Here is a 23,234-nt window from a genome sequence, read left to right as displayed (position 1 = left end):
GAGACGGAATCTCGCTCTGTCACCCAGGCTGGAGTGCAGTGGCCGGATCTCAGCTCACTGCAAGCTCCGCCTCCCAGGTTCACGCCATTCTCCTGCCTCAGCCTCCCGAGTAGCTGGGACTACAGGCGCCCGCCACCTCACCCGGCTAGTTTTTTGTATTTTTTAGTAGAGACGGGGTTTCACCGTGTTCGCCAGGATGATCTCGATCTCCTGACCTCGTGATCCGCCCGTCTCGGCCTCCCAAAGTGCTGGGATTACAGGCTTGAGCCACCGCGCCTGGCCACTCATTTGTAATCTTTAAGGGAGCAGAGAGCCAAAAGTTCTTGGATTTTAGGATTCAACACACAAGTCAATACTAACCTTATCCATTAAGACTTTCTAGAAGCCAAATGCTTAGTTCTAGAACATGAGGTGATTGGTGGCAGGAGCAGGTATGGGAACCAGGGCACTGCGACTCCCAGCCCCTGACCGGAAACTCTTCCAGTCATCATCTTGCCACCTTCCTCCTGCCTTGTGTGGGTGGAAAATTCCTTTCTGCCTTGCAGCAGAGAATTAGTTCAATGTGTTTTGAGAAGGGAAATTTCCAGAATAGGAAAGGCATCTAGAAAAGAGACTAGCACAGGGGTTGAGCGCTATACTGTGTAGTCTGACAGCTCCAAGCTCAGGCTGAGCCTCCATCACTTATTGGTTGAGTGACCTTGAGCAGGTGATATCACCTATTTGAGTCTCAGTTTCCCCTTCTATAAAAGGAGATGATAATTCCTGTCTCTCAGGGCTAATGTGTGGAGTAGATGAGACGACACACAAAAATAGATGGCACTATGTTTGCCAGTGGTAAGTGTTTAGAGTACAGAAGCTGCTGTTTATCAAGGAATCAGACTTTGAGATCCCAACAGTATAGATGGGAGACCTTATAGGCCAGGAGACCCACCCAGGTGAATAGCAGACACTGTTCTTTTGTTTCGGTGTTACTTTATTGTTGTCTTCTAAAATGGATCTTTTTTAAAGGGTAAGGTAACTCAGCATCAAAGCTGATAATGGTCAACCCCTAGAGTCAGCAGATTGGGGCTCCAGGCCCAGACCTGCCACTGACTTGCAGAGTGACCATGTCTTCTACTACTTTGCAGCCCCTCAGTGTCTCACCCCAAGCTGAGCTGGAACACAGTGACGGCTTGCATGAATTACACACTGGTTTTGTGCCAGGCACAGTTTTAAGCATTTTTCTTGTGCTGATGCATTATCCTCATTATGTTAGTGGGGGGTGCTTTTATTAGATTTGTTTACAAATGAGGAACAGTGCTAAGCACTGGTGGTCCCCACTGACCCGGGGGTGGGATCGATCAGGCATCTCCCTGCTTTCCCTACCTCGTCGGTTGGGAGTTTCCATTAGCTCAGGGTTGGGCAGACAGTGAGGCCGGTCACCCTGGACTTGCTCAGTAAATTCCTCTAAACTCCAGGCCCAGGAGGCAATGAGGAGGGGCCTCTTCTCACCTCTCCTTGAGGCCCCTTGATTTATAGCAACAGAAACTCAGGGTGTGCCTCCTGCACCCCTAGAACAGGAAAGTTTCTGTCATTTCTCTTTCCTGTGTGACAGCTCCACCTCCCTTCCTCTCAGAGCCCAACTCCTCACACCCCAGGGCCCGGTGGGATGGGAGACGCTGATGGGAGACGCTGTCCTGGATGAAGCTGCTGGGAGAGCTGCCGCCTCCTGTGTGCCGAGGTATGGCCTGGCCGGCTGTTCCCACTGCAGTCTGAGGATATGGGCCCGAGTGGCCTGGCAGCAGGAGGGTACTTCATGCACCTGATTACAGGGGTCTCTGCCCACCCACTAGTCTGCCACTGTGCCGCAGTTTTACCACAAACACATTTTTCTGCTGTGATAAAGACTGTACCCCTGCATCAACGGAAAAGCAGTGTGGCCGAGTGGCAAGTGTGTGCCTTTGTGCTCGATAAGGCTGAGTTGAAATCCGGTTGTCTCATGGACCAGCTGGATGATCTTGGACATTTTCTTGTTCTCTGCAAGACACAGGTTCCTTTACCTTAACAGATGAAGCAAATGATCCTTACCTTGTAGTGTCCTTGTAAGAAGCAGGGCTAATGAACGCAGAACATTCATATGCATCATAGTAAGTGGCAGCCGGCATTGTTCTTAGGTTCCTAACGTGGGAGATTTTGCCTGGCCCATGTAGAAAGGGAGGCGCTGGGAAACCAGGAGACCAGTCAGTGCCCACTTCGTCACTGGGGCTCTCTCTTCATAGCCTGGACCACCCCATCTTCATACACTCTTTGCTCCAAATTGAACACAACCAGAACTTTTCTGCTTCTATGCCTTTGTTTGTGGTGAAGAGCATGTGCAGTAACCAGTGATTCCTCAAAATGTGGTCCCCAGACTACCAGCATCAGCAGCACCAGAGAAGTTGCTAGAAATGCACATTCTCAGCCACCCAGAGCCAGTGAATCAGACACCCTGGGGGTGGGGCCCAGTAATCTGTGTGTTTTTAAATTAATTTTAAATAAAGGACACATAATAATTGTACATATTTTTGGAGTACAGTGTAAGATTTCAATGCACCTTTACATTGTATAATGACCAAATCAGGATAATTGCCATATTTATCACTTTAAATATTTATCATTTCTTTGGGATGATAACATTACAAATCTACTCTTGTAGGTATCCTGAAGTATACACTACATTGTTCTTTGCTGTAGTCACCCTGCTGTGAAAGCGATCTGTGTTTTAACAAGCCTTCCAAGTCATTCTCATGCAGCTAAAGTTTGAGAACATTATTCTGTACCATTGCATCACCCTGAAGGAGCTTGAATCCCCTCTGGGCCACTCACTTACTGGGACCTTGGACAACTCTCAACTTATCTGAGCTTTAGTTTCCTCCACTGTATAATAGGAATAATAATAGTATCTGCCTTGCAGGGTTGTTTCAAGTAACAGGGTAATTTATGAAATGTGCTTAGCTAGTGCCTAACACATGGTCAGTGTTCAATAAAGAGTAGCTATTATTTTTACCATTCTCATTATTTTTCTGTGTTAGGTCCCTGCTCCTTCCCCCCATTGCTGAGTGAAATAACCCCCAGTGCTGAGTTTCCCCAACTAAAATGTCTGCCTGCTCCAGAAAGCCTTTCCTGATCTCTTTCCTTTGAGCCCTTGTGGCTTGTCTCTCGAGCGATATAATGCCTTGTATTTGTCCAAGCTTCTCAGCACCAGTACCTGGGTCCTGCCTGCCTCTGTGTGCTCTGTAGCCTTCAACTCCAGTTCCTGGCTTCTGAGCAGCTGCTCGAAACTCTATAATAAAATTGGTCTGAAATGGCATTTCCCAGACCAGGTTCTGCCTAAGGGCTTCCTTGCCCTGGCTGTCTCTGTCATAGACCATGCTTTCTCCCAGACTTGAAATGATCTACAGCCTTCTGTGCCTTTCACAGTCTTGAGGACAACTTCTTCAGTAGAACTCATGATGGGTTATCTGGAAATTGTATTCTTATCACATTGCAGCTTGTCATTGGCATTTCCCATTCTTTACACGAATTCTCTTTGAATAAGTACCTACTATGAAAGTATTTTATTGAATCCACTCTGTGGTCTTGAAGATCAGGATGATGGCCCTCATGCTGTGGATGAGGGAACTAAGGCCCAGGCCATCAGCTTCTACATGGCAACATTTGGAATTGATCCAGCTCCAGAGTTTGCGTCCCTTCCGCTGCCCCACACTGCCTAATAGTGGCAGAAGAGACAGTTTCATGTTTTCAAAGCTAATAACTCTGAATTCCTGAGCGTTGGCCTGCAGCTGCCCATTCATGGACCTTCCTCTGGGATAGCCCAAATTTGACCCTCATTACTTGCATTCAGTTTCAGGTCTGTGCGGCTGCTAAAGAACGATCCAGTCAACTTGCAGAAATTCCCTTACACTAGTGAGGATGAGGCCTGGAAGACGTACCTAGAAAACCCGTTGACAGCTGCCACAAAGGCCATGATGAGAGTCAATGGAGATGATGACAGCGTTGCGGCCTTGAGCTTCCTCTACGATTACTACATGGTACGCCTGCCCCCTCTGGGCATGCCCCCCTTTTGACTGAATGGGTGTCTTCGCTTTCAGGCCTCATGGCTCAGCAGCCCACCATGACCACCCCAGCCCCTCATCTCTGGGCCTTTGCACAATGCTGTTCCGTCTGCCTGGCACCCTCCCTTTCCCATGGCTAATCCCTACTCTCAGCTTTGGGTCTCAGCTTAAATGTCACTTCATTCATTTACTGGAGGGGAGGCTTTCTTGTCTGGGTGCCCTCAGCAACCACCATCATCCTTGATGCTATCAAGGATGCTTAGAAGCTTGCTGTTTACACATTTATTTCTTCCATCTTCTGCATGAGACTGAGCTCCTAGAGGATCATTACCGAGTCTTCAGCCCACCATACAGCCTGCCACACGGTGCATGACACGTGCTGACCAGGTAGACAGTGCCTGACCCAACCCTTGCCTGGTCCAAGCACATTCTATGACAGCAACACTCTTGTACCCCACCATCTTCTTTCTGCCCCTGTCCCTCGGATCTTACGTTTCCCTGTCATCCCCACCCACCTGGTACAGCCCCACCACCTGGAGCATACCTCCTGCTCTTTAACCCATTCCCTTCCTTCAGGGCCCTTCCCAAGGCCCATAGAAGCCATCTGCCACCTCATCTCCCTCTGCCAAGGGTCTTACTGTCCTTCCTACTCCAGCTGACATTATGTCTTTTACTGTTCTCTAACTGCTTCCAGGGTCTTGGCCTTGTCTCTGGGAGGCTGTTGGCTCTTGAGAATAGGAATTAGGCCCTCCCATATCTGATAAGTAGGGGTTGGGCCAGTCAGGAATCACAAAGGTGTAAATACATGATACAACCCCCCTCCCACCTCCAGTGCGTGTGCCAGACATTGCTAATGGATTGCAGCCTGCATTCTCATGAAGGGTACAGGTGGCTGCAGAATCTTTGTCAATGGAGTAGTCCAGGTAGGCCCTACCCATCTGTCTGAATTGTCACAAGACAGCAAACTGACATGCTGTCCCTGGGCTGGGTAACTGCTCCAAGAAACTTTCCTAGACTGGGGGATGGGGGCACACAGCTAGCCAATTCTTGAGAAACTTGAAGATTTAAAGCCATCTTGTACATAAGACCTCAAACTTACTAGCCCAAGAAGTATTTTATCCACTCTACCTCAGAATAAAGGCACATTCTTTGCATGAACTCAGAGGCCAAGGGGGTTCCAGATAGGAGAAGGCCCAAAACTGTCCTCTGGCTTTGGTTCTCCTTCTGGAATGGTCTGGTTACCCTACCCTTCTTCCTCCCCAGCAGACTGGTAGCATCCAGTGAGTGTTCAGCCCAGGTCAATGGAAGAGGAGTTTGAATGGCTGCCTCAGCTTGGGGCCATGGTAGGAGCCAAAAGATCTAGGTTCAAACTCCAGCCTGGGATTTATAGGTTGAGAATGGACCATAAATTACAGTCTGACTCCTTGTCCCCTTGGCAAGAAGCCATTCGGGGGCCAGGATGGTAGAAGAGAGGCTCTGAAGGTGCCACCAGTAATACTGGTTTTAGCAAAGTACAGTGTCTCAGTGAGATACACCTGCCCTGGCCTCCCCATTCCAGAGCACTCTGGATTCAGAGAAGCCCCCTGGACAGTGAGGACATGGTCTGATGGTATAGAAGGAGCACTAAGTCGGGAATTTGAGACCTAGTGCTGCCACAAATGTGGCTTTGGGTAATATAGTGCTAAAGGCAACTGGTTACCATTTCTTACTGAATGTCCACCACTGTGTCAGGCACCTTCCTTCATACTCTCATGGGGTGTGATTAAGAGTACAGGCTTTGGAGGCTATGCTGGGTGGGGGTCCTGGTTCTAGCTGTAACAGCCTTAGAGACAAATGAATTAGAATGTTCTAAGATGTAACAATATTATAATTATACTCGTGAAAGGTCACATTTATATAGTGCTCTCCATGTGCTAGATGCTGTTCTGAGCACTCAAAGTGACCCCTGAGGTTGGTATTATATTATGATCTCTGTATAGATGAGGATATGAGGAATGGAGAGGTTAAGGGACTTGTGTAAGGTCACACAGCTAGCATGTGGTAGGTCTAGGAACTGAACCCAAGAAATCTGGATTCAGAGTCCATGCTCATAAGTACTAAGACAATAGAGTCTCTCTGAGCCCCCATTTCCTCATCCATAGAATGGTGATGATGCTAGTAGACATCTCACAGTGATTGTGAGGATTAAATTAGAAACGAGAAGGCACTTAGTACAAGGCCTAGCCCATAAGTACTCTATTTAAAAAGTGAGTATTTTTTATTAACAAATATTCATAATCCCCTTTAAGTAAGTATTATAACCACTCACTTGACATATGAAGAAACTGAGTCTTAGAGAGGCGTAGTCATTTATCCAGAGTCACACTGCATTTTCAAGTGGCATTTCTAGGACTTACGCCAGGCCTGCCTGACTCCAAATTTCATGCTCCTTAACTACTAAGCTTGAGGTTCTTCTTCCCACTCCCTGACTTGGGGCTCAGACTAATCATAGCTAGAGCTCCAGCCAGTGGGAAGGACTGGAGGGTTTTCTAGTGACCAAGTGTATTAGTCTGTTCTCACACTGCTAATAAAGACATACCCGAGACTGGGTAATTTTTAAAGGCAAGAGGTTTAATTGACTCACAATTCAGCATGGCCAGGAGGCGTCAGGAAACTTACAATCATGGCGGAAGGAGATGCAAACACATCCTTCTTCACATGGCAGCAGCAAGGAAAAGTCCCGAGCAAAAGGGAGAAAGCCCCCTTATAAAATAATCAGATACGATGAGAACTCACTATCGCGAGAACAGCAGCATGTGAGTAACCGCCCCCATCATTCAGTTACCTTCCACTCCCATGTGATTATGGGAACTACAAGTCTAGATGAGATTTGGGTGGGGACACAGCTGAACCATATCACCAAAGTTACTTCCCTGCCTGGCCAAAGCTGCAAAAGGGGGTTGAGGCTCCTACCAGCAAAAGCTTAGCCATGCATAAATCCTTCCTTTCTCTCCTCTCAGGGTCCCAAGGAGAAGCGGATCTTGTCCTCCAGCACTGGGGGCAGGAATGACCAAGGAAAGAGGTGAGGCTTGCCAACACCCTCTGCCTCTTTGCCCTTCCCCACCTCCACCTGGGGCCTCTTCCACACAGGTTTGACTTATCCATTAGGCACAGGAGGCGCAGCGTTGAGGGCCCACAACACATTTTGGGATCCATGATAGTGTTTTCCTTTTAAAATTAAAAGAAAAAAATCAATATAATCCAACTTGGATTATATTTGTCTTTATACCAATGTACTTATTAAAGATATTTTAAAATATTTTGGAAGGGGCCATGAAGGCAGAGCCTAGGGCTCTTGAAAGTCCTAATGAAACTCAGCTTGAAAACACACACACATACACACACACACACACACACACACACACACACACACCCCAGATGCCTGTAGGCCATGTGGGCTGGAGTTTACTGAAAACAAACTTCAAAGCCTTAGTAACAGAAAAGCCCTGGAGGCAGCTTTTCTTTCTCAGCTTCAAAACCCTCTCCCCTGCAGTCCCCCAGCCTCTTGGGGAGGGAGACCTGTGTTGGGGGAGGGACATCTGGGTTCCCATACTTCTTCCCCTGGCATTAGTGCCCCAGGGCATTGACGTTCCTTTCCTTCAGAAAGCAGCCCAGGCCATGCTTATGGCTAGATGGGCACTGGAAAGACCTTGCCTCTCTTTCTCCACTTTCTCCTTCCTGGCCAATCAGGTGACTTCTCACAAATGACCCTGTCGTGCCTCTGCTGGGAAGCCTTTTGAAAAATTCAAACAGGCATTGCAGCTCTTCTCATAACCCAGCCTGGGCCTGCAGCTGGCTCAGGGCCAGTCCCCTCCACTGCCAGGAACAGTGGGTTTGGGTACATGGGGACCTTTCTCAAAACTAATTTTAAAAAATATCATTAGCTCTTCTGATTACAAAAGCAACACCAGTCTCTTGCAAAAGATTCAAACTCTTCAGAAATGTATAAAGTAAAAAAATAAAATTCCTATAATCCTGTACCCCTCTCCCGCTGAACAGTTTGGGGTACATCCTTCCAGACCTTTCTCTAAACATGTGTTAACTATACTCACAGATACACATTTCCCCCACCCTCCCCACTTTGTACACACCCCGCTAGGGTTGACTCCATAGAGTTGTTTTGATGTAGGGACATTTTGACACAGAGACATTTGACTTTGGCTAAAAATAAATGATTAAACTTTCAGGTTTTTTTTTTTTAATTAACAAGTACTGTAATGGATAAAACAGATGTTGCTCCCTTAACCCTGAGCCTGTACTTGGTTCCATTCTCAGCACCTCCCTACTCATCCCTGTAGCCATTTGGGCTGCTACAGTGACTTATTTCGTGCATGTGGGATGGGCCTGAACATTACACTGGATCAAAGGCCAGTGTGTCAGTTGCCTTCCACTCTAGCCAAGGACCCCCCCTCTACCCCCAGAGAGAAGTATACTGAGCCCCTTTTCTTTCTCCCCAGGTACTACCATGGCATGGAATATGAGACGGACCTCACGCCCCTTGAAAGCCCCACACACCTCATGAAATTCCTGACAGAGAACGTGTCTGGAACCCCGGAGTACCCAGATTTGCTCAAGAAGAATAACCTGATGAGCTTGGAGGGGGCCTTGCCCACCCCTGGCAAGGCAGCTCCCCTCCCTGCAGGCCCCAGCAAGCTGGAGACCGGCTCTGTGGACAGCTACCTGTTGCCCACCAGTGATATATATGATAATGGCTCCCTCAACTCCTTGTTTGAGAGCATTCATGGGGTACCACCCACACAGCGCTGGCAGCCAGACAGCACCTTCAAAGATGACCCACAGGAGGTGAGGGCCCATCCCCATTCCCTTATAGCATAGATATGTGTGTGCATATACAGAAGGAGAGAAGATAGTGAACAGATCAGAGCTTTGGAATCCATGGGGGAAAGCATCCTAGAGCTGAGACAGGGTTGCCATGTACTATTGTCCAAGTTGTACACTGGACAACCTGCACAGCTGTAATGCGCAGCCCTGGGCTGAGGCTCCCCAGAGTGAATGTGATCATTTATTCTCTTGGGGCTGTGTTTCTCTGCAGTCAATGCTCTTCCCGGATATCCTGAAAACCTCCCCGGAACCCCCATGTCCAGAGGACTACCCCAGCCTCAAAAGGTAACTTGGTCTCCCTGGACCCCCCTGGGCAGTGGGCAGGAGGCTGCAGACAGAGCCCCACACTGTCCCCAGGACATAGCAGGCACAGTCAATGAATGAGAAGTGGGAGATGAAGGCGGATAGATAGAGGGAGAGAGAACGCTTCCCACTTCCTGTGCCTGGGCTGTGACAGGGAGCTCAGAACTTGCACCTTATCCGAAAACTGAGGTTCTTTTATCCTTAGTTGCCCCTGGTTTTGTCACCTCTCAAGGTTCTCTCTAATTTTCACTGGGCCCTCATTATTCAGCAGGATTGTGGCTCAACAAAGCCATTAAATAGAACCCCCAAATTGAGGAAACTGGGGCCCAAGGAAGTAAAGTTATTTTCCAAGGTCAGACAGCAAGTCTGTACCGTAGCCTCAGGCTTCCTGCCCCACTGCTCTCTAGGGTACTTCCTGCCTGGGAGCCCAGCCTCACTGCCCTCTCCCTCCTCCCTGCAGTGACTTTGAATACACCCTGGGCTCCCCCAAAGCCATCCACATCAAGTCAGGCGAGTCACCCATGGCCTACCTCAACAAAGGCCAGTTCTACCCCGTCACCCTGCGGACCCCAGCAGGTGGCAAAGGCCTTGCCTTGTCCTCCAACAAAGTCAAGGTGCGTTGGCGTGGAGCAGCTTCGGAAGGGGTGGAATGGGGCGAGATATACCTCCTCCTTGGGCTAGCCACGGACCCCGAGGAAAGGCTGTTTGATAACAGCCCATGGCCACAGGGTTGGGGAAACTGAGGCAAAAGGGCAGGCCACTGGACCCAGGCTCTAGAAAGAGGCCGGGAGTGACTGTGACCAACTGTGCTTGCAGAGTGTGGTGATGGTTGTCTTCGACAATGAGAAGGTCCCAGTAGAGCAGCTGCGCTTCTGGAAGCACTGGCATTCCCGGCAGCCCACTGCCAAGCAGCGGGTCCTCGACGTGGGTGAGGCCTTCTCAAGCCTCCGTTCCAGCTCTTCTCTCTCTCCCCAGCCCCACACCAATCAGGCCTTTTTCTTGCTCACCCCTGTTTCCCTACCCGGCTCTGACCTCTGTCTGCAGGTCAAACACTGTGGGGTTTGCAAGGATTTGCATCTGTTGACTAGAAGTCTTGGCCTCTCTTCTGTTTTGCTTTGGGATAAACAGGGCCCTGGGGACCCTAGCACTGTGAAATAAATAGGCCCCTGAGATGCTGGCCTGTTTGTCCCCATGAGGAGGCTGATGAAGACACAAAGGGACAAGATAAGGTGCAGGCAGCAGGTGGTTCAGAAGGCCTGAGGCACAGCACAGGATGTTCAGCTTTTGGGAGCTGGGCAGAGGAAAGGCTCTCTGTGGGTGCCACCTGGTCCCCATCCCTAGTCCTGAAACAAGTGGGAGGCACAGCCCGCCCTCAAGTCTTCAGCTTCTGGCTCCCTTACTCCCTTCCTGGCTGTGTGACCTGTGTCACCTCACCTTCCTGAGCCTCAGTTTGTTCACCTCTCAAACGGGCTGAGGCCAGCTGCCTTGCCTGCTTACAGTGCTGATTTCTGCTTTGGAGCTGTGTGCACTGGGGAACACGATACACACAGGGGACTGTTTAATGACTTGTCCGAGAGGCTGGACAGCAGAGTAGTAAGGAGCATGGGTTCAGGAGCCAGAGAGATCGGAGCTCCAGCCCCTACTCTGCGTTTTAATAAAAGCTGAGTGACCTTAGCCAAGTAACCAAATCTCTCTGAGCTTCGTTTTCCTCATATATAAACTGAATATTCAAAGCATAGTTGTGAGGATGAACTAAGGGCTTAGCATATTTTAAGTGCTGAAGAAATGGTACTTGCTAATCCTACTACTTTTGCTATTGCTCTTACTACCCCTATTACTGTTGTTATTACCATACTGCTGCTGCTGCTTCATCTGGGAGAACTCCCAAATCACAGCCATGGTGAAAAGTACAACCTCCACCCCCAATATGATGAGTCTATTTGGCAAAGCTTGGGGTTCCCTCTGGGGATTGGGGCAGATCTGCTTCTCAGGCTGGATCTGTTTTCCCATCTGTACTCCAGGGCACAGGAATCCCTTTTCCTCCCTGGATTGAAGTGTGGTTCTTGGGGGAGAGGATGTATGCCCCTGCCACGAGTGAGGCCCAGTCAAGTGGCCCCAGATCCCTTCCTTCCTGATTCTACTTCTGGTCTCCTGTGGTTTCAGCTGACTGCAAAGAAAACTTCAACACTGTGGAGCACATTGAGGAGGTGGCCTATAATGCGCTGTCCTTTGTGTGGAACGTGAATGAAGAGGCCAAGGTCAGTGCTGAGGGCAGTGGCTGGGATGGGACTGGGCTGCCCGGAAGTCCCTATTCTGGAGGAGAGGCTTTCTTACACCTAGGAGAGTGGCATTTGCTCTGACGAGTGTACCCATGGAGGAGGCAGGACGTAGTGTGGTGTGGAAGCTCAGGCTTTGGAGCCAGGCAGGCTGGGTCTGCATCCCACCTTTCCACCTGTTGGTCCAAAGTGTGACTTTGGGCCAGTGCCTTAGTCCCTCTGAGCCCCGGTTGTTTTGCCTATAAAATAGGAGTGGCATCATAGCACCAACTGGTAGGTTGTAGTGAGGAGCAGGTGAGATAAGTAACAGGTAGAGCATACACCTGGCCCAAAAGTGGCAGCTGTTGATATTACTCCAGTCCACCCATTTACTAGATGGGAAAACTGAGCCTTCTGCATGGTCACACAGCAAGCCACCGGGGGCACCCAGGTTTCCTGACTTCTTGGCCAGTGCGGAGTGTCACATGCAGGAGAAATGCGAAGGAGTCCGGTGAATGAGGGCTTGAATCCCAGTTATCTCACTTCTCTGAGCCCATAAAAATGAGAACAGTAACCTGCCTGCTAGGATTGGAGTGCAGACCCCACAAGATCATGCATGTCTACAAACCGGAGAGGCCTGAGAGACGGAGCCTCTGGTGATGTTTTCATGCCAGTAGTTAAGCCATTAAGATCCTTCCAGCTTTAGTGCTTGAGCCCAGCCGCGGGCTTGCCGTGTGCTCATGGGCCTCGCAGCGTCTTAGTTTGCTGTTTAGAGCCGGCATGGTGGAGAGGCACTAGTGTGGGAGTCGGAGCTGAGTACCTTTGGCCTGTCCCTTCTCTCCCTGGACCAGGCTTGCCTCACTCACCAGGGTCAGGTCCAGCTCATCTCAGGGGCATTTCTGGCCTGGAGAGGCTGGGGAGCTAACTCCTGCCTCTCTGCCTGCCTCCAGGGATGGCCAAGCCGCCTGGAGAAGATGGAGGTGCAGGAGCTCAGAAAACACAAAGGGAGCACAAAGGCAGGGATTATTATTATTCAGACAGGCACCGACTGGAGGAGGAGCTGAGGCCTCGGGTTCAGGCAGGTGGGGAGTTTCATGGGAAGGGAGAAATGGGTTTCGGTGGGGATTTTCTCACAGCCTCTTAAGCCCCCAGGCTTGGGTCTTTCTCAGGTGCGAGCTGGGCGGGGGCTGCATGAGGGCAGAGCTGGCTGAGGGGGAGGTATGTGTGGCATGTGCCTGGGGGCCTGGTCCGCACAGCCAGGGAAAGAAGGGGGTCTGCTCAGACACACCCCGCTACGTCCTGTTTGGGTCGGGGTCATTTCCAAAGGAAATGTTCCAAAGACCAGGGGCCAGCCTGCGGTGCAGGGGCCGGGGTGCCTATGGAGCCCCAGAGAAGGACAATCACCAGGTGATCTTGCCAGGGTTTGCCCAGCTGAGACCGACCCCAGGTGACCATCAGTTGAGCACAGGCTTTGGGATGAGACTTGCAGCTGTCCCTCTCATGTCAATAGTCACAACATATCAAGCATATACCCCCCGACAGCCTCACAAGGTAGGTTTCATTATCCTCATTCTGCAGAGAAGGAAACTGAGGCTCAGTGAGGTGAAAGGATTTGTCTGAAGCCACATATAGCTAGTGAACAGCAGAGCCCAGCTTCCTGCGGCAGGTGGGGGCGGCCCCACCACCCGGCTCACTTTGTGATGCCTCACACCTGACTCCCTGGGGGAACAGCAGCAATTATGGCCCTGCGCAGAGCTTCTGTTTCCCCGACTGTAAGATGGGGTGACTAGGACGCTCCCTTGCTGTATGTGGGGTGGCATCAAATCAGCGGGAAGAACCTCTCACTAGAGAGAGGGTCCTGCTGTGGCTGGAGTGGGTGGCGGGGGTGGAGAGGGGCTGTGTCTCTGGGCCAGCAGGAAAGTAGTCTCCCTGTGCTGGGGACAGGGGACTCAGCCCTTTTCCACCTCCTTGTCCTGAGTTGCAGAAAAATGAGGCTCTGGATCTTAAGCTCCTACAGGACTCTTGACCCCCCCCCCAGTCTCCACCCCTTGGGCTGCCCTTGGCAGTCTAGCAGAAACTGTACCAACAGAGGTGAAAAGCCTGGGCTGTGAGTCTGGGTTCAAACCCCTGCTGCACCACACACTGCCCGTGTCACCTCGGGCAAGTTGCCCCACCTGTCTGAGCATCAGCTCCCCATCTGTGAAAGAGGAGTGCTGATGTTTGCCTTCTAGGGGCCCAGTGAGGCTTAAGGGTGAGCAGCAGGCACACCGAACGCTAGAAAAACAGAATCACTGTGGGACGGTGGAGCTGGGCACCTGGGCAGGCCACTTACCCAGCGGCCCCCTCTGTCTCCAGGTGTTCATCGGCATAAACTGTCTGAGCACAGACTTTTCCTCACAAAAGGGGGTGAAGGGTGTCCCCCTGAACCTGCAGATTGACACCTATGACTGTGGCTCGGGCACTGAGCGCCTGGTGCACCGCGCTGTCTGCCAGATCAAGATCTTCTGTGACAAGGTGACTGGACCGGGCAGACCCTCTGCTGGGTCCCGGGGAGGTAGAAGGGCCAAGCCCTGACCGGTGCATCCTCCTAGCCTCTCTGGGTTGTCTGTCTCTCTCTGTTTTTCTATCCCTTCTCCTCCTCCTTCTCTGTCTCCTCCTCCACCCCCACTCCTCCAGCTCTCTGAGTTTCTTCTTTTCTGTCTTCTGTCTGTCTGCCTCTCTCATGGTCTGTACTGACCTCAGGCAAGCAGGGCCAGGCCCCACTGGCCAGGCTGGGCCAGGTAAGTGCTGGTACCTTCCCATTTCCTGGTCTTGTTCTGGAAAAAAGAAGGACCAGAAGCCTGGCCCACATTTAAGATGCAAAGCAGCAGCTGTGAAAGTAGCTCGCCCCTCCCAGGCCCTCGGTGACCCTCCCTCCTTCTCCCCTGCAGGGAGCTGAGAGGAAGATGCGCGATGACGAGCGGAAGCAGTTCCGGAGGAAGGTCAAGTGCCCTGACTCCAGTAACAGTGGTCAGTGGGGATCCAGGGCCGGGGTGGGTTGGTGTGGCGTGAAGGGGAGAAGGAGACCAGAGGTGGGAGGGACCTGAGTGGAACGACCTGGGGGCACATGGGCTTCCTTCTCCCATCAGGCGTCAAAGGCTGCCTGCTGTCGGGCTTCAGGGGCAATGAGACGACGTACCTTCGGCCAGAGACTGACCTGGAGACGCCACCCGTGCTGTTCATCCCCAACGTGCACTTCTCCAGCCTGCAGCGCTCTGGAGGGGTGAGGCCAGGGCTGGGGTCTCGGGGAGGGGTCGAGAGAGGGTCCCGGCTCCTGGGTGGGGCCTGCCTTAGCGCAGACCAGTGGGGAGCAGCCTGCCAACTCAGCCAGTTTCAAGACCTTTATTGAATCACAGGGGTTTAAACATGTATTTATGGTCCTATAGCGTCAGTGACCTATTGTACTGAAGAGAAGAATGTTATGAAGAAACAGATTTCGTAACCATTAAAATGTTCGTGCTTAGGGCACACAAAGAGGAGGCTTCTGATATCTGACCCCAGATTTGACTGCAGCCACATGGAATTCTCATGGCAGCACTTGTGGTGCTCACCGTGTGCCAGGTGTGGCTCTGAGCGCTTCCCAGGCATCACCTTCCTTACCCTTCTCCACAGCCCTGTGAAGTCAATAATACTGTCTCCCTGGATCCGTGGGGTAGAAATGGAGGCGCTGAGAAGTTCAGAAACCTCCTGAGATTGCATAGCTAGTGAGTGGCAGAGCCAGGATCTGGACTGAGGCACCTGTTCAGAATCCACACCTTTCCCCACTAGCTGCTCCGCCTCTCAAGCAGCCGGGACTGAGCGCCTGGCAGCCAGGAGTGGGCTGGGTTCCCTGTGACAGCTGTCCTTGAGAGACTGCACCTACCCCCTTTTCCAGGCACGGTCCCACAGCAATTCAGTGGCAGGGTCAAGACCCCAGAGCCTGTCTCCCAGCGCGCTTCCTCTGGAGAGTCTGAGCACTTCCTTCCTTTAGGGGTACAGCTCCGCACTGTTTCCTCAGGAATATTTACACAAATGGACCTCGGGGTACAAGGCATGTTTAGTGTATTGACTTAGGACAGGGAGGCAGACAGTGGCGCTGAGAAGAGCAGCCAGTGCTGACAGAGCTTGGCACAGGCGCAGAGCACTGCCTGTGTCCCTCCTCTCTCTGCCGCCTTGGGAGCAGCCCTGTGGCCCCACAGCACGGGCGGCCGTGTGAACCTGTTCTCTCTTGACTCCTCACTCTCTCACCAACTAGAGGCCCTGAGTAAGGAGATGACCACTCAGGGTGAAGGCCCCTGTGGCTAGGTTGACAGTCAACCTGTGGGGGATGAGGGCAGGCCCGTCTCCACACCTGGGAGCCTGGGAGAGGGGAAGCCCGGGGCAATACCAACAGAGAGCCTGAGTTTGAACCCCGACTCTGCCTCCTGCCGTGTGTGTCACCTCTAGAGGCTCTCTGCTGTCTCTAGGCCTCGGCTTCTTACCTCACGAGACTGGGTGACGCCTGCCCCAGACCGACAGTGCCAGGTACACTGTAGGGTCCAAGAAGAGGGGCCTGTGGCCAGGCCTAGTGGCCCACACCTGGAATCCCAGCTACTTGGGAGGCTGAGGTGGCGGGATTGCTTCAGCCCAGGAGGTCGAGGCTGCAGCGAGCTGTGATGGGGGACGGCACTCCAGCCTGGGAGACTTCCCTCCAGCAAAAAAAAAGCCTCTTCGCGTCGCCCCCTTGGCCCTCAGCTCCAACTGCCTAGAGACCGGCCACAGGACCATCTGCAGTGCCCGGCCCTTCGGGGCATGCTGGGGCCCAGGTGGGGCTCAGGGCGGCTCTGCTCTGACAACACGGCTTTAGCACCTCCTGTGTGTTCATTGAGTCCCTGACCCGTCCAGCGTGGGCTGGGTGATTCCACTCAATAGCTCAGGTCACCTAAGGGCACTTGTCTGAGCAGAATGTGCTAGAAAGGCACTGTAACAGTATTCTCCCCACCTCCCACCAAAAATATTCCTCCCAGAGAGCCTCCAGCAGCCAGGGGCCCCTCTCGTCTTCTTGTGTGTGATGGAAAATGTCTTTTTCTCTTCATTGCAGGCTGCCCCCTCGGCAGGACCCAGCAGTTCCAACAGGTATGGAAGCAGCAACCACACGCCTCCCTCCACACCCGTGTCCCCTCCACACCCGTGCCCCCTCCACACCCGTGCCCCCTCCACACCCGTGCCCCCTCCACACCTGTGCCTCCTCCACACCCGTGCCCCCTCCACACCTGTGCCCTCTGTACCATGCCCACTGTACCATGCCCATTGCCCCTAGCCTACTTTTCTCCCTGTTCCTTGTAAGCTAGGGCGTGGGGCCAGAGGAGGAAGCCACAAGCTTCCTACCCCAGCTCCCAAGCTAGATCCATGCTCCTTTCTCACTGAAACTGCCGGGGTTTTTATGGGTTTGTTTTATGTGAAAAGTTGGCGAATCTCTGGCGAGACACCCGCTTGTAAAAAAGGGAAAGGAAAAGAGTCTGTGGTGGTGCAGATTCAGAGAGAAGAGGGAAGCTGTACTGGAGGCTTAGGGGATGAAAACCCTCCATCTCCTTCCCCAACACACACCCACTGGGGGGCCTAGCTGGGGCCTAGGAAGGGCCTTCGTGTCCTTCCTTCTGTCAGCCACAGCCTTAGTGCCCTGAGCAGTCCCTTCGCCTCTCTGAGCCTCAGCCTACACATTTGTCAGATGAGGAAGAGGAGGGTGGCATGGATGTGGAATCTTCGTAAGTGGGAAAGCGCTTTATGAAGATCATTTGTTGTTATGATCAGTTTCTTCCCTATGAACAAAATGTACTTTTCAGATGGTGCTTTCACCCCAAATTGTGTCACTTGTCACCTCACAACAGCCTGAGAGTTAGGCAAGCAGGGTTATTGCCCTATTTTATGGATGAGGAAACTGAGGCTCAGAGAAGTGAAGTGCCTTCTAGTCACATAGCTGTTAAGTCACGGCAGCAGGACTGGAACCCAAGTCTGTCTTATTCCAAAGTCCACAGTCCTCCCATCCCCACTGCCTCACATCTGACCTGATTTCTTTTAAAAAGGAATGGTGATGATGACGATGAGTCCACATTTATTGAGGCCCTACTGTGCATCGCAGTGTTCTAAGAGCAGTGTGCACGGTCTCCTGTGGCCTCACACCACTCTGTGAAGTATTGCTGTCATTGCTTTCTCATCACCCCATTTTATAGATGCACCCAGGTCACACAGCTAGTGCGTGGCAGGGCTGGGATGTGAACCCAGGCAGTCCAGCTCCAGACCTGCTGCTTTATCCCCACTGTCCCTCTGCTTTGCGTCCACCCTTGTGTTTTCTTCCCCATTTCTAGGGCCCCTGGAGGCCCAGCAAGGTCTTTCAGCCTCTAGGGGCCCCCGAGTTCCTCACAAGCTCCCCCACTCCCATCCCCACAGGCTGCCTCTGAAGCGTACCTGCTCGCCCTTCGCTGAGGAGTTTGAGCCTCTGCCCTCCAAGCAGGCCAAGGAAGACGACCTTCAGAGAGGTGACGCCCGCCCTCCACATTTACTCACCGAGCCCACCCCAGCTTCCGCATCCCTCATGGCGTCCTGGAGAGGGCACGGGGAGCTGCCTTACCCCTTGGAGCTAGGTTTAGGTCAAGACTTGGGGGTGGGGGTAAGGAGGGCACCTCAGGCCTCTTGGAGAGACCACCACAGGACTGGTGGCTTCTGTCTCCTGAACTCGTGTGGACGTGGGCACCCTGGGCAGCTGGCACAGTCAACAGGCTCAGTATGCTGGGCGAGTCCCCCTCCCCCACTTTTTCTAACGGGGAGTGGGAGAAGGGTGGGGTTTTGATGTCTGGCTTTCTGGCTTTGACCCTCTAAATCTGTGACTTCTCGGGGTGGGGAACAAGCCCAAACCCCTTGGAGGCTGTAGCTGACCATCAGAAAGAACCAACTGGCAGCTAAGCTCAAAAGCTTCCAGCAGCCATGAATCGAGCTATGCGTGGCACCTCGTGTTTCCAGACACCGCCATCAGTTCCCACAATGGCTCTGTGAAACAGCAGACAGAGCCTCCATTTCACAAACACATAAAATGAGACTCCGTGATGTTAAAATCACGTTTGCAAGGTCCCCTGGCTGGCAGGCAGGAGAGTAGCGGTTCAGACGCCCTCCCATCAGCACAGCTTAAGAAGATACGTGGGAATCTGCAGAGCTGGCCGAAGGGCCTCCCAGCTGGGCACAGCCCCTCAGCAGAAGTCAGTCTTCAAGTAATGTTTTCAGACTCCCCAGCCCCTGCTCACATTCTCTTCCTTGCACTCGTCAAGCTGCCCCTTTCTTTTCAGTTCTGTTGTACGTGCGGAGGGAGACTGAGGAGGTGTTTGACGCCCTCATGTTGAAGACCCCAGACCTGAAGGGGCTGAGGAATGCGGTAAGCTGCCTGTGGACCCCGCCCACCATGGCAGACCCCCTCTAGGCTCCTGTCTCCACTCCTCACCATGCAGTTCTGATTTCCCACAGGAGGGAACCTTGGCTTGCCGGTGGCCTGCCCGTCCCACCCTGTTCAGGGGGCCTGAGGGGCCCTGCCGGTGGGGGTGTGCCTCCGCGATGTTATCTCCCAGTCAGAACCCTGACTGCACCCTGGGAATCGCACACACCATAAATCCTCCTTAATCTGATGCCTGCTGTCTGACAGGCCAGGGTTTTTTGTTGGCTTTGTAAACCTGTTTCTGTTTTAATGGGAATGGAACCCAAAAAGGCCAGGCCCCAGAGATGCTGTCTTTCTTTCCCAGGGGGCCTCATTCCGCCTGCTTGTGGTTGGCTGGGGGCCACTGGCTGGGGTGGCTGAAGGCAATGTCTGTGCAAGGAGACCTTCCCCAGCCCCCTAAACCACCAGAGAGTGGGCAAAACAGTCCAGTCCTGAATAAAACCCATAGCCAGCTTTGTGGCTCCACCAAAAACTAAGCAAACAGCCTCCACCAGGGCCAGCTGTGCCTGAAGGTAGAACCACTCAGAAAAGCCAGATGGTGTCAAGATTTCAGGCTGGCAGAGTAAAAATGGCATCAAATAGTAACACTAGCTGACCTTTATTGAAGGCCCACTATGTGCCAGGCAGTTGGTCAGACATGCTGCCTGTGCTGGCTCATCATGTGCCCTTAACAACCCTGAAAAGTGGGTACTATTCGTATCTCCTCATTTCCTGAGAATACAGCCTCCGAGAGGTCGGGTGACTTGCCAGGGTTCCTCAGCTCCAGGTGACAGAGCCGGGATGCCAGCCCAGGCTCTCCTCACTGCTCCGCTGCGTGCTCTTTACGCATCGTCAGCCCTGCTTGGCATCAGCCCCAGGAAGTTGGGCTCACAAAGACCATTAATGTCACCTAAATATAGATTCAGAGGCTTTGGACAATACCTTAAAGGGTCAGCTCCCCATCTAGTGCCTGCGCTCCCTCTCTCCAGCAGCGCTGCCAAGCTGGTGCCCACTTCTGACCTGTGTACTTCTAGGAATGGAGAGTTCACTACCTAGGGGCAGCCATAGTGTCTTTGTCCAATTTGTGGTGAGACAGTTCCTGAGTTCTTCCTTAGATTGACTTGAGATCTTCTTCCTGGTAGCTTTCAGTCACATCATCATGAAAAGAAATAGTAGTCTAAGAACTTTTCTTGCCAGGAGGAATCTCTGTCAGGGCAGAGAATAACTGAGAAGTTGAACCCGATCCTTTTTCTAAAATGCCAGAGAGGATGACCTGTACCTGAAACCCAGGACCTGAGGTTTGCTGCAGCCTCTAGGCAGCTGGTACTAATCAACACCGATGTCTTACAGAGCTGTTACCCTGGCACAGGCGCTGGGCTGAGCCCTTTACGTATTGTCTCAGTTCATGTGCAGAACTACCCTGTGTGTACATTCTATTACTATGCCCATTTTACAAGTGAGGAAACCGAGGCTCAGAGAAGTAACAGTGACCTGTCCAAAGTTCTGCATGTTCAGGTGGCTCAGCTGGGACCAGACTGGATCTGCCTGCCCCAGAGGAAAGTTCAGAAGCTCTGGGGAGACAGCCTGATGCTGGCTGTGTCATCTCAGGCAGGTCACTCAACAAGCCTCTGACCCACAGTCTCCTCATGCAGGGAACTAAGTTCCAACATTTTCGGATGTGATGGAGTCAGTTAACCTGGGGTCTAGGCCTTGGGCGCATGGCTTATCCTGTTCGAGCTCCGCATGCTCGCCCATCAAATGGGGTTAATAATTCCAGCCTAGATGGGGGAGATGTCTGGGCTTTCCCCTGTCACAGCAGGGCAAGAAGCATCCTCATTGCTCTGCTTCTAAAAAAAAACGACACTGACCGCTTATTCAGGTCTCAGTACGTGCCAGGAGCTGTCCTAAGTGTTTAATGTGGATCAATCCACTTAATTCTTCCAGCAACCCTCTGAGGTGGGCACTGTTTCTGTGTCCACAGGTAGCTTGCACGAGGCCGGCCAGCTGGTACCTGGGTGCACCTGCAGCACTAGGACAGTTTCAGTGTCTGATGGGCGAGTTCAGGGCAGTGATAGATGCTCTTCAGGCTATTTTTCAGCCACTAAAAATGCTGCTTGACAACTGTTTGTTGTGATATAGGAAGGCTTATAATAGGATGATAAGTAAAAAGATATATAAAACCAGGTGGAGCCTAGAAACATTTATACACATAACCGTACACATGACCAAAAGATGGGAAGACGCACACTCAGTGTCTGTCTCTGAGAAACAGGATTATAGATGGTTGTAATTTTCTTCTTCATATTTGTCCACAATATGCATATATTTTACTTTTGTAATCAGGAAGTAAAAAAAGTGATGGCATAAAAGACTTGTCTAAATCTAGCGTGGGCAGCAGGCAATGAATCACCTGTCTTTTCCTTCCAGATCTCTGAGAAGTATGGGTTCCCTGAAGAGAACATTTACAAAGTCTACAAGAAATGCAAGCGAGGGTGAGTGCCTAGTTCACCCTCCCCCAGCTGGTTGCTCAGTGCTGAGCAATGTTTGTACTTGGCCTTTGTGGAGGGGCTGAGGGGCTGTGGAGTTGGGGTGGACAGTCCCCCAGCCAGGCCAGGGCCACTGGTCACCTCTCCATCTGCAGAGACAAGACATGGGTCACAATTGGGAAGGATGGGAGTGGGAGACAAGTGGAAGGGTCTTTACATATGATCTCCTGTGTGGGGTGGAGGGAGAGTGGAGGGTCATGTGTCAGAAGACCCAGGTTCAAGGCCACTGGGAAATCAAGCCATTTGATTATAATGATTGTAGTGACCACCATCCACTTGACCACTCACTATGTGTCAGACACCAGGCTGAACACACCCCACTTAACCCTCACAGCCACACTAAGAGTCCTCATTTGACAGATAAGGAAACTGAGGCTCAGAGGTAATAAGCAGTGTTCAGGGGCAGGAGAAGTAGATCAAAGGCATGAGGCAGGCAGGCCCAACAAAGTTGCTACTAATAGAGCCGTAGGCAGGAAGGGAGTGGCTGGTGATGAGTCTGGAAAAGGAATTGTGATTGGGAGTCATTTTGAGGGAATCCAGCCAGGGATGCTCCACAGGCCCCCTCCACCTTTGCTAGCCAGACTAGGCCAGGAGTAAAGCTGTACCCTCTAGGGGCAGGCAGTGCCTGGCTGCCTACCGTGGGCTCCTGAGGACCACGGTACCTTTGTTGTCTGCTCAGAAGATCCCTTGGGAAAGGGAGGTAGGGTCACATGGTAACTGTCCTCCAGACACCTGTCCCCTGGTCAGAGTCCGTGAGCCTGGCCTCTGCAGCCCTTCCTGAGTAGGTGACTTCACCAGCCTGGCATAGGACCCCCAGACAGTGAGGAATTGTCACTGCTATTGCCAGCCCAGAGGCCCCAGAACCAGAGCCCTGGGAAATGCACTCCCAGCCCCTCTGCGCACAGCTCCAATCTGATCCTCTTGCTGTGGATAGTCTAACTCCAGCGACATTTGCTAGTAGCACCTTGGAGGTGCTCAGCCGCTTGCCCCGTGGCTATTGCATGTGGATCTTCCTTTTTTTTTTTTTTTTTTTTTTTTTGAGACGGAGTCTGGCTCTATCGCCCAGGCTGGAGTGCAGTGGCCGGATCTCAGCTCACTGCAAGCTCCGCCTCCCGGGTTTACGCCATTCTCCTGCCTCAGCCTCCCGTGTAGCTGGGACTACAGGAGCCCGCCACCTCGCCCGGCTAGTTTTTTGTATTTTTTAGTAGAGACGGGGTTTCACCGTGTTAGCCAGGATGGTCTTGATCTCCTGACCTCGTGATCCACGCATCTCGGCCTCCCAAAGTGCTGGGATTACAGGCTTGAGCCACCGCGCCCGGCCTGGATCTTCCTTTTTAGAAGACTTTGCAAAGTGAGGCAGGTTTTATACTCAAGCTGAGTCCCCATCTCATCAGGCCTAGGGGCCTGGCCGCCTTCCTCACAGGCCCAGCCCTGCCTTCCTTCCTCTTCCTTGGTTCCTACCTAGCCTTCCATAGAAGGCTGAGCATGGGGCAAGGTGTCCATCCCTGCAGCCCCTGGGAAGGGTTTTTTTTTTTTTTTTTTTACTTTTAGTTGCATACATGTCTAGTTTTTTGTGTGTCTTTTTTTCCAAGTTTCGGTTTCCAACTGAGTCTCACATGATCTGTAGAGTGAAATCCACTTCATGGCGAAGGGCAGGCTCTGCTTTGCCCAGACAAGCCCAGCCACACTCTCCCCTCAGCACTGGTGACCACGCCCCCTG

General features: G+C 52.1%; 1 protein-coding gene across 2 annotated transcripts in view; it reads left to right on the top strand.

The window, feature by feature from the left end:
• GRHL3 (grainyhead like transcription factor 3) overlaps positions 1 to 23,234 on the top strand; it is a 36,096-nt gene that overhangs the window by 9,178 nt on the left and 3,684 nt on the right. For both annotated transcript variants that reach the window (XM_023219643.1, XM_023219642.3), the window contains exons 2-15: positions 3,863 to 4,049; positions 7,073 to 7,134; positions 8,570 to 8,915; positions 9,166 to 9,239; positions 9,718 to 9,871; positions 10,074 to 10,185; positions 11,421 to 11,515; positions 13,868 to 14,026; positions 14,443 to 14,521; positions 14,641 to 14,774; positions 16,611 to 16,645; positions 17,957 to 18,045; positions 18,847 to 18,932; positions 21,396 to 21,460. In XM_023219643.1, coding sequence (XP_023075411.1) covers positions 3,863 to 4,049; positions 7,073 to 7,134; positions 8,570 to 8,915; positions 9,166 to 9,239; positions 9,718 to 9,871; positions 10,074 to 10,185; positions 11,421 to 11,515; positions 13,868 to 14,026; positions 14,443 to 14,521; positions 14,641 to 14,774; positions 16,611 to 16,645; positions 17,957 to 18,045; positions 18,847 to 18,932; positions 21,396 to 21,460 — 1,677 coding nt within the window. The remainder of the gene's footprint in view (positions 1 to 3,862; positions 4,050 to 7,072; positions 7,135 to 8,569; positions 8,916 to 9,165; positions 9,240 to 9,717; positions 9,872 to 10,073; positions 10,186 to 11,420; positions 11,516 to 13,867; positions 14,027 to 14,442; positions 14,522 to 14,640; positions 14,775 to 16,610; positions 16,646 to 17,956; positions 18,046 to 18,846; positions 18,933 to 21,395; positions 21,461 to 23,234) is intronic.

The sequence above is a fragment of the Piliocolobus tephrosceles genome, chromosome 1, assembly GCF_002776525.5.
Source record: "Piliocolobus tephrosceles isolate RC106 chromosome 1, ASM277652v3, whole genome shotgun sequence".
In the NCBI taxonomy this organism is placed as follows: domain Eukaryota; kingdom Metazoa; phylum Chordata; class Mammalia; order Primates; family Cercopithecidae; genus Piliocolobus; species Piliocolobus tephrosceles.
The sequence above is the reverse complement of the archived record's forward strand: the minus strand, read 5'-3'. Positions and strand labels throughout refer to the sequence as shown.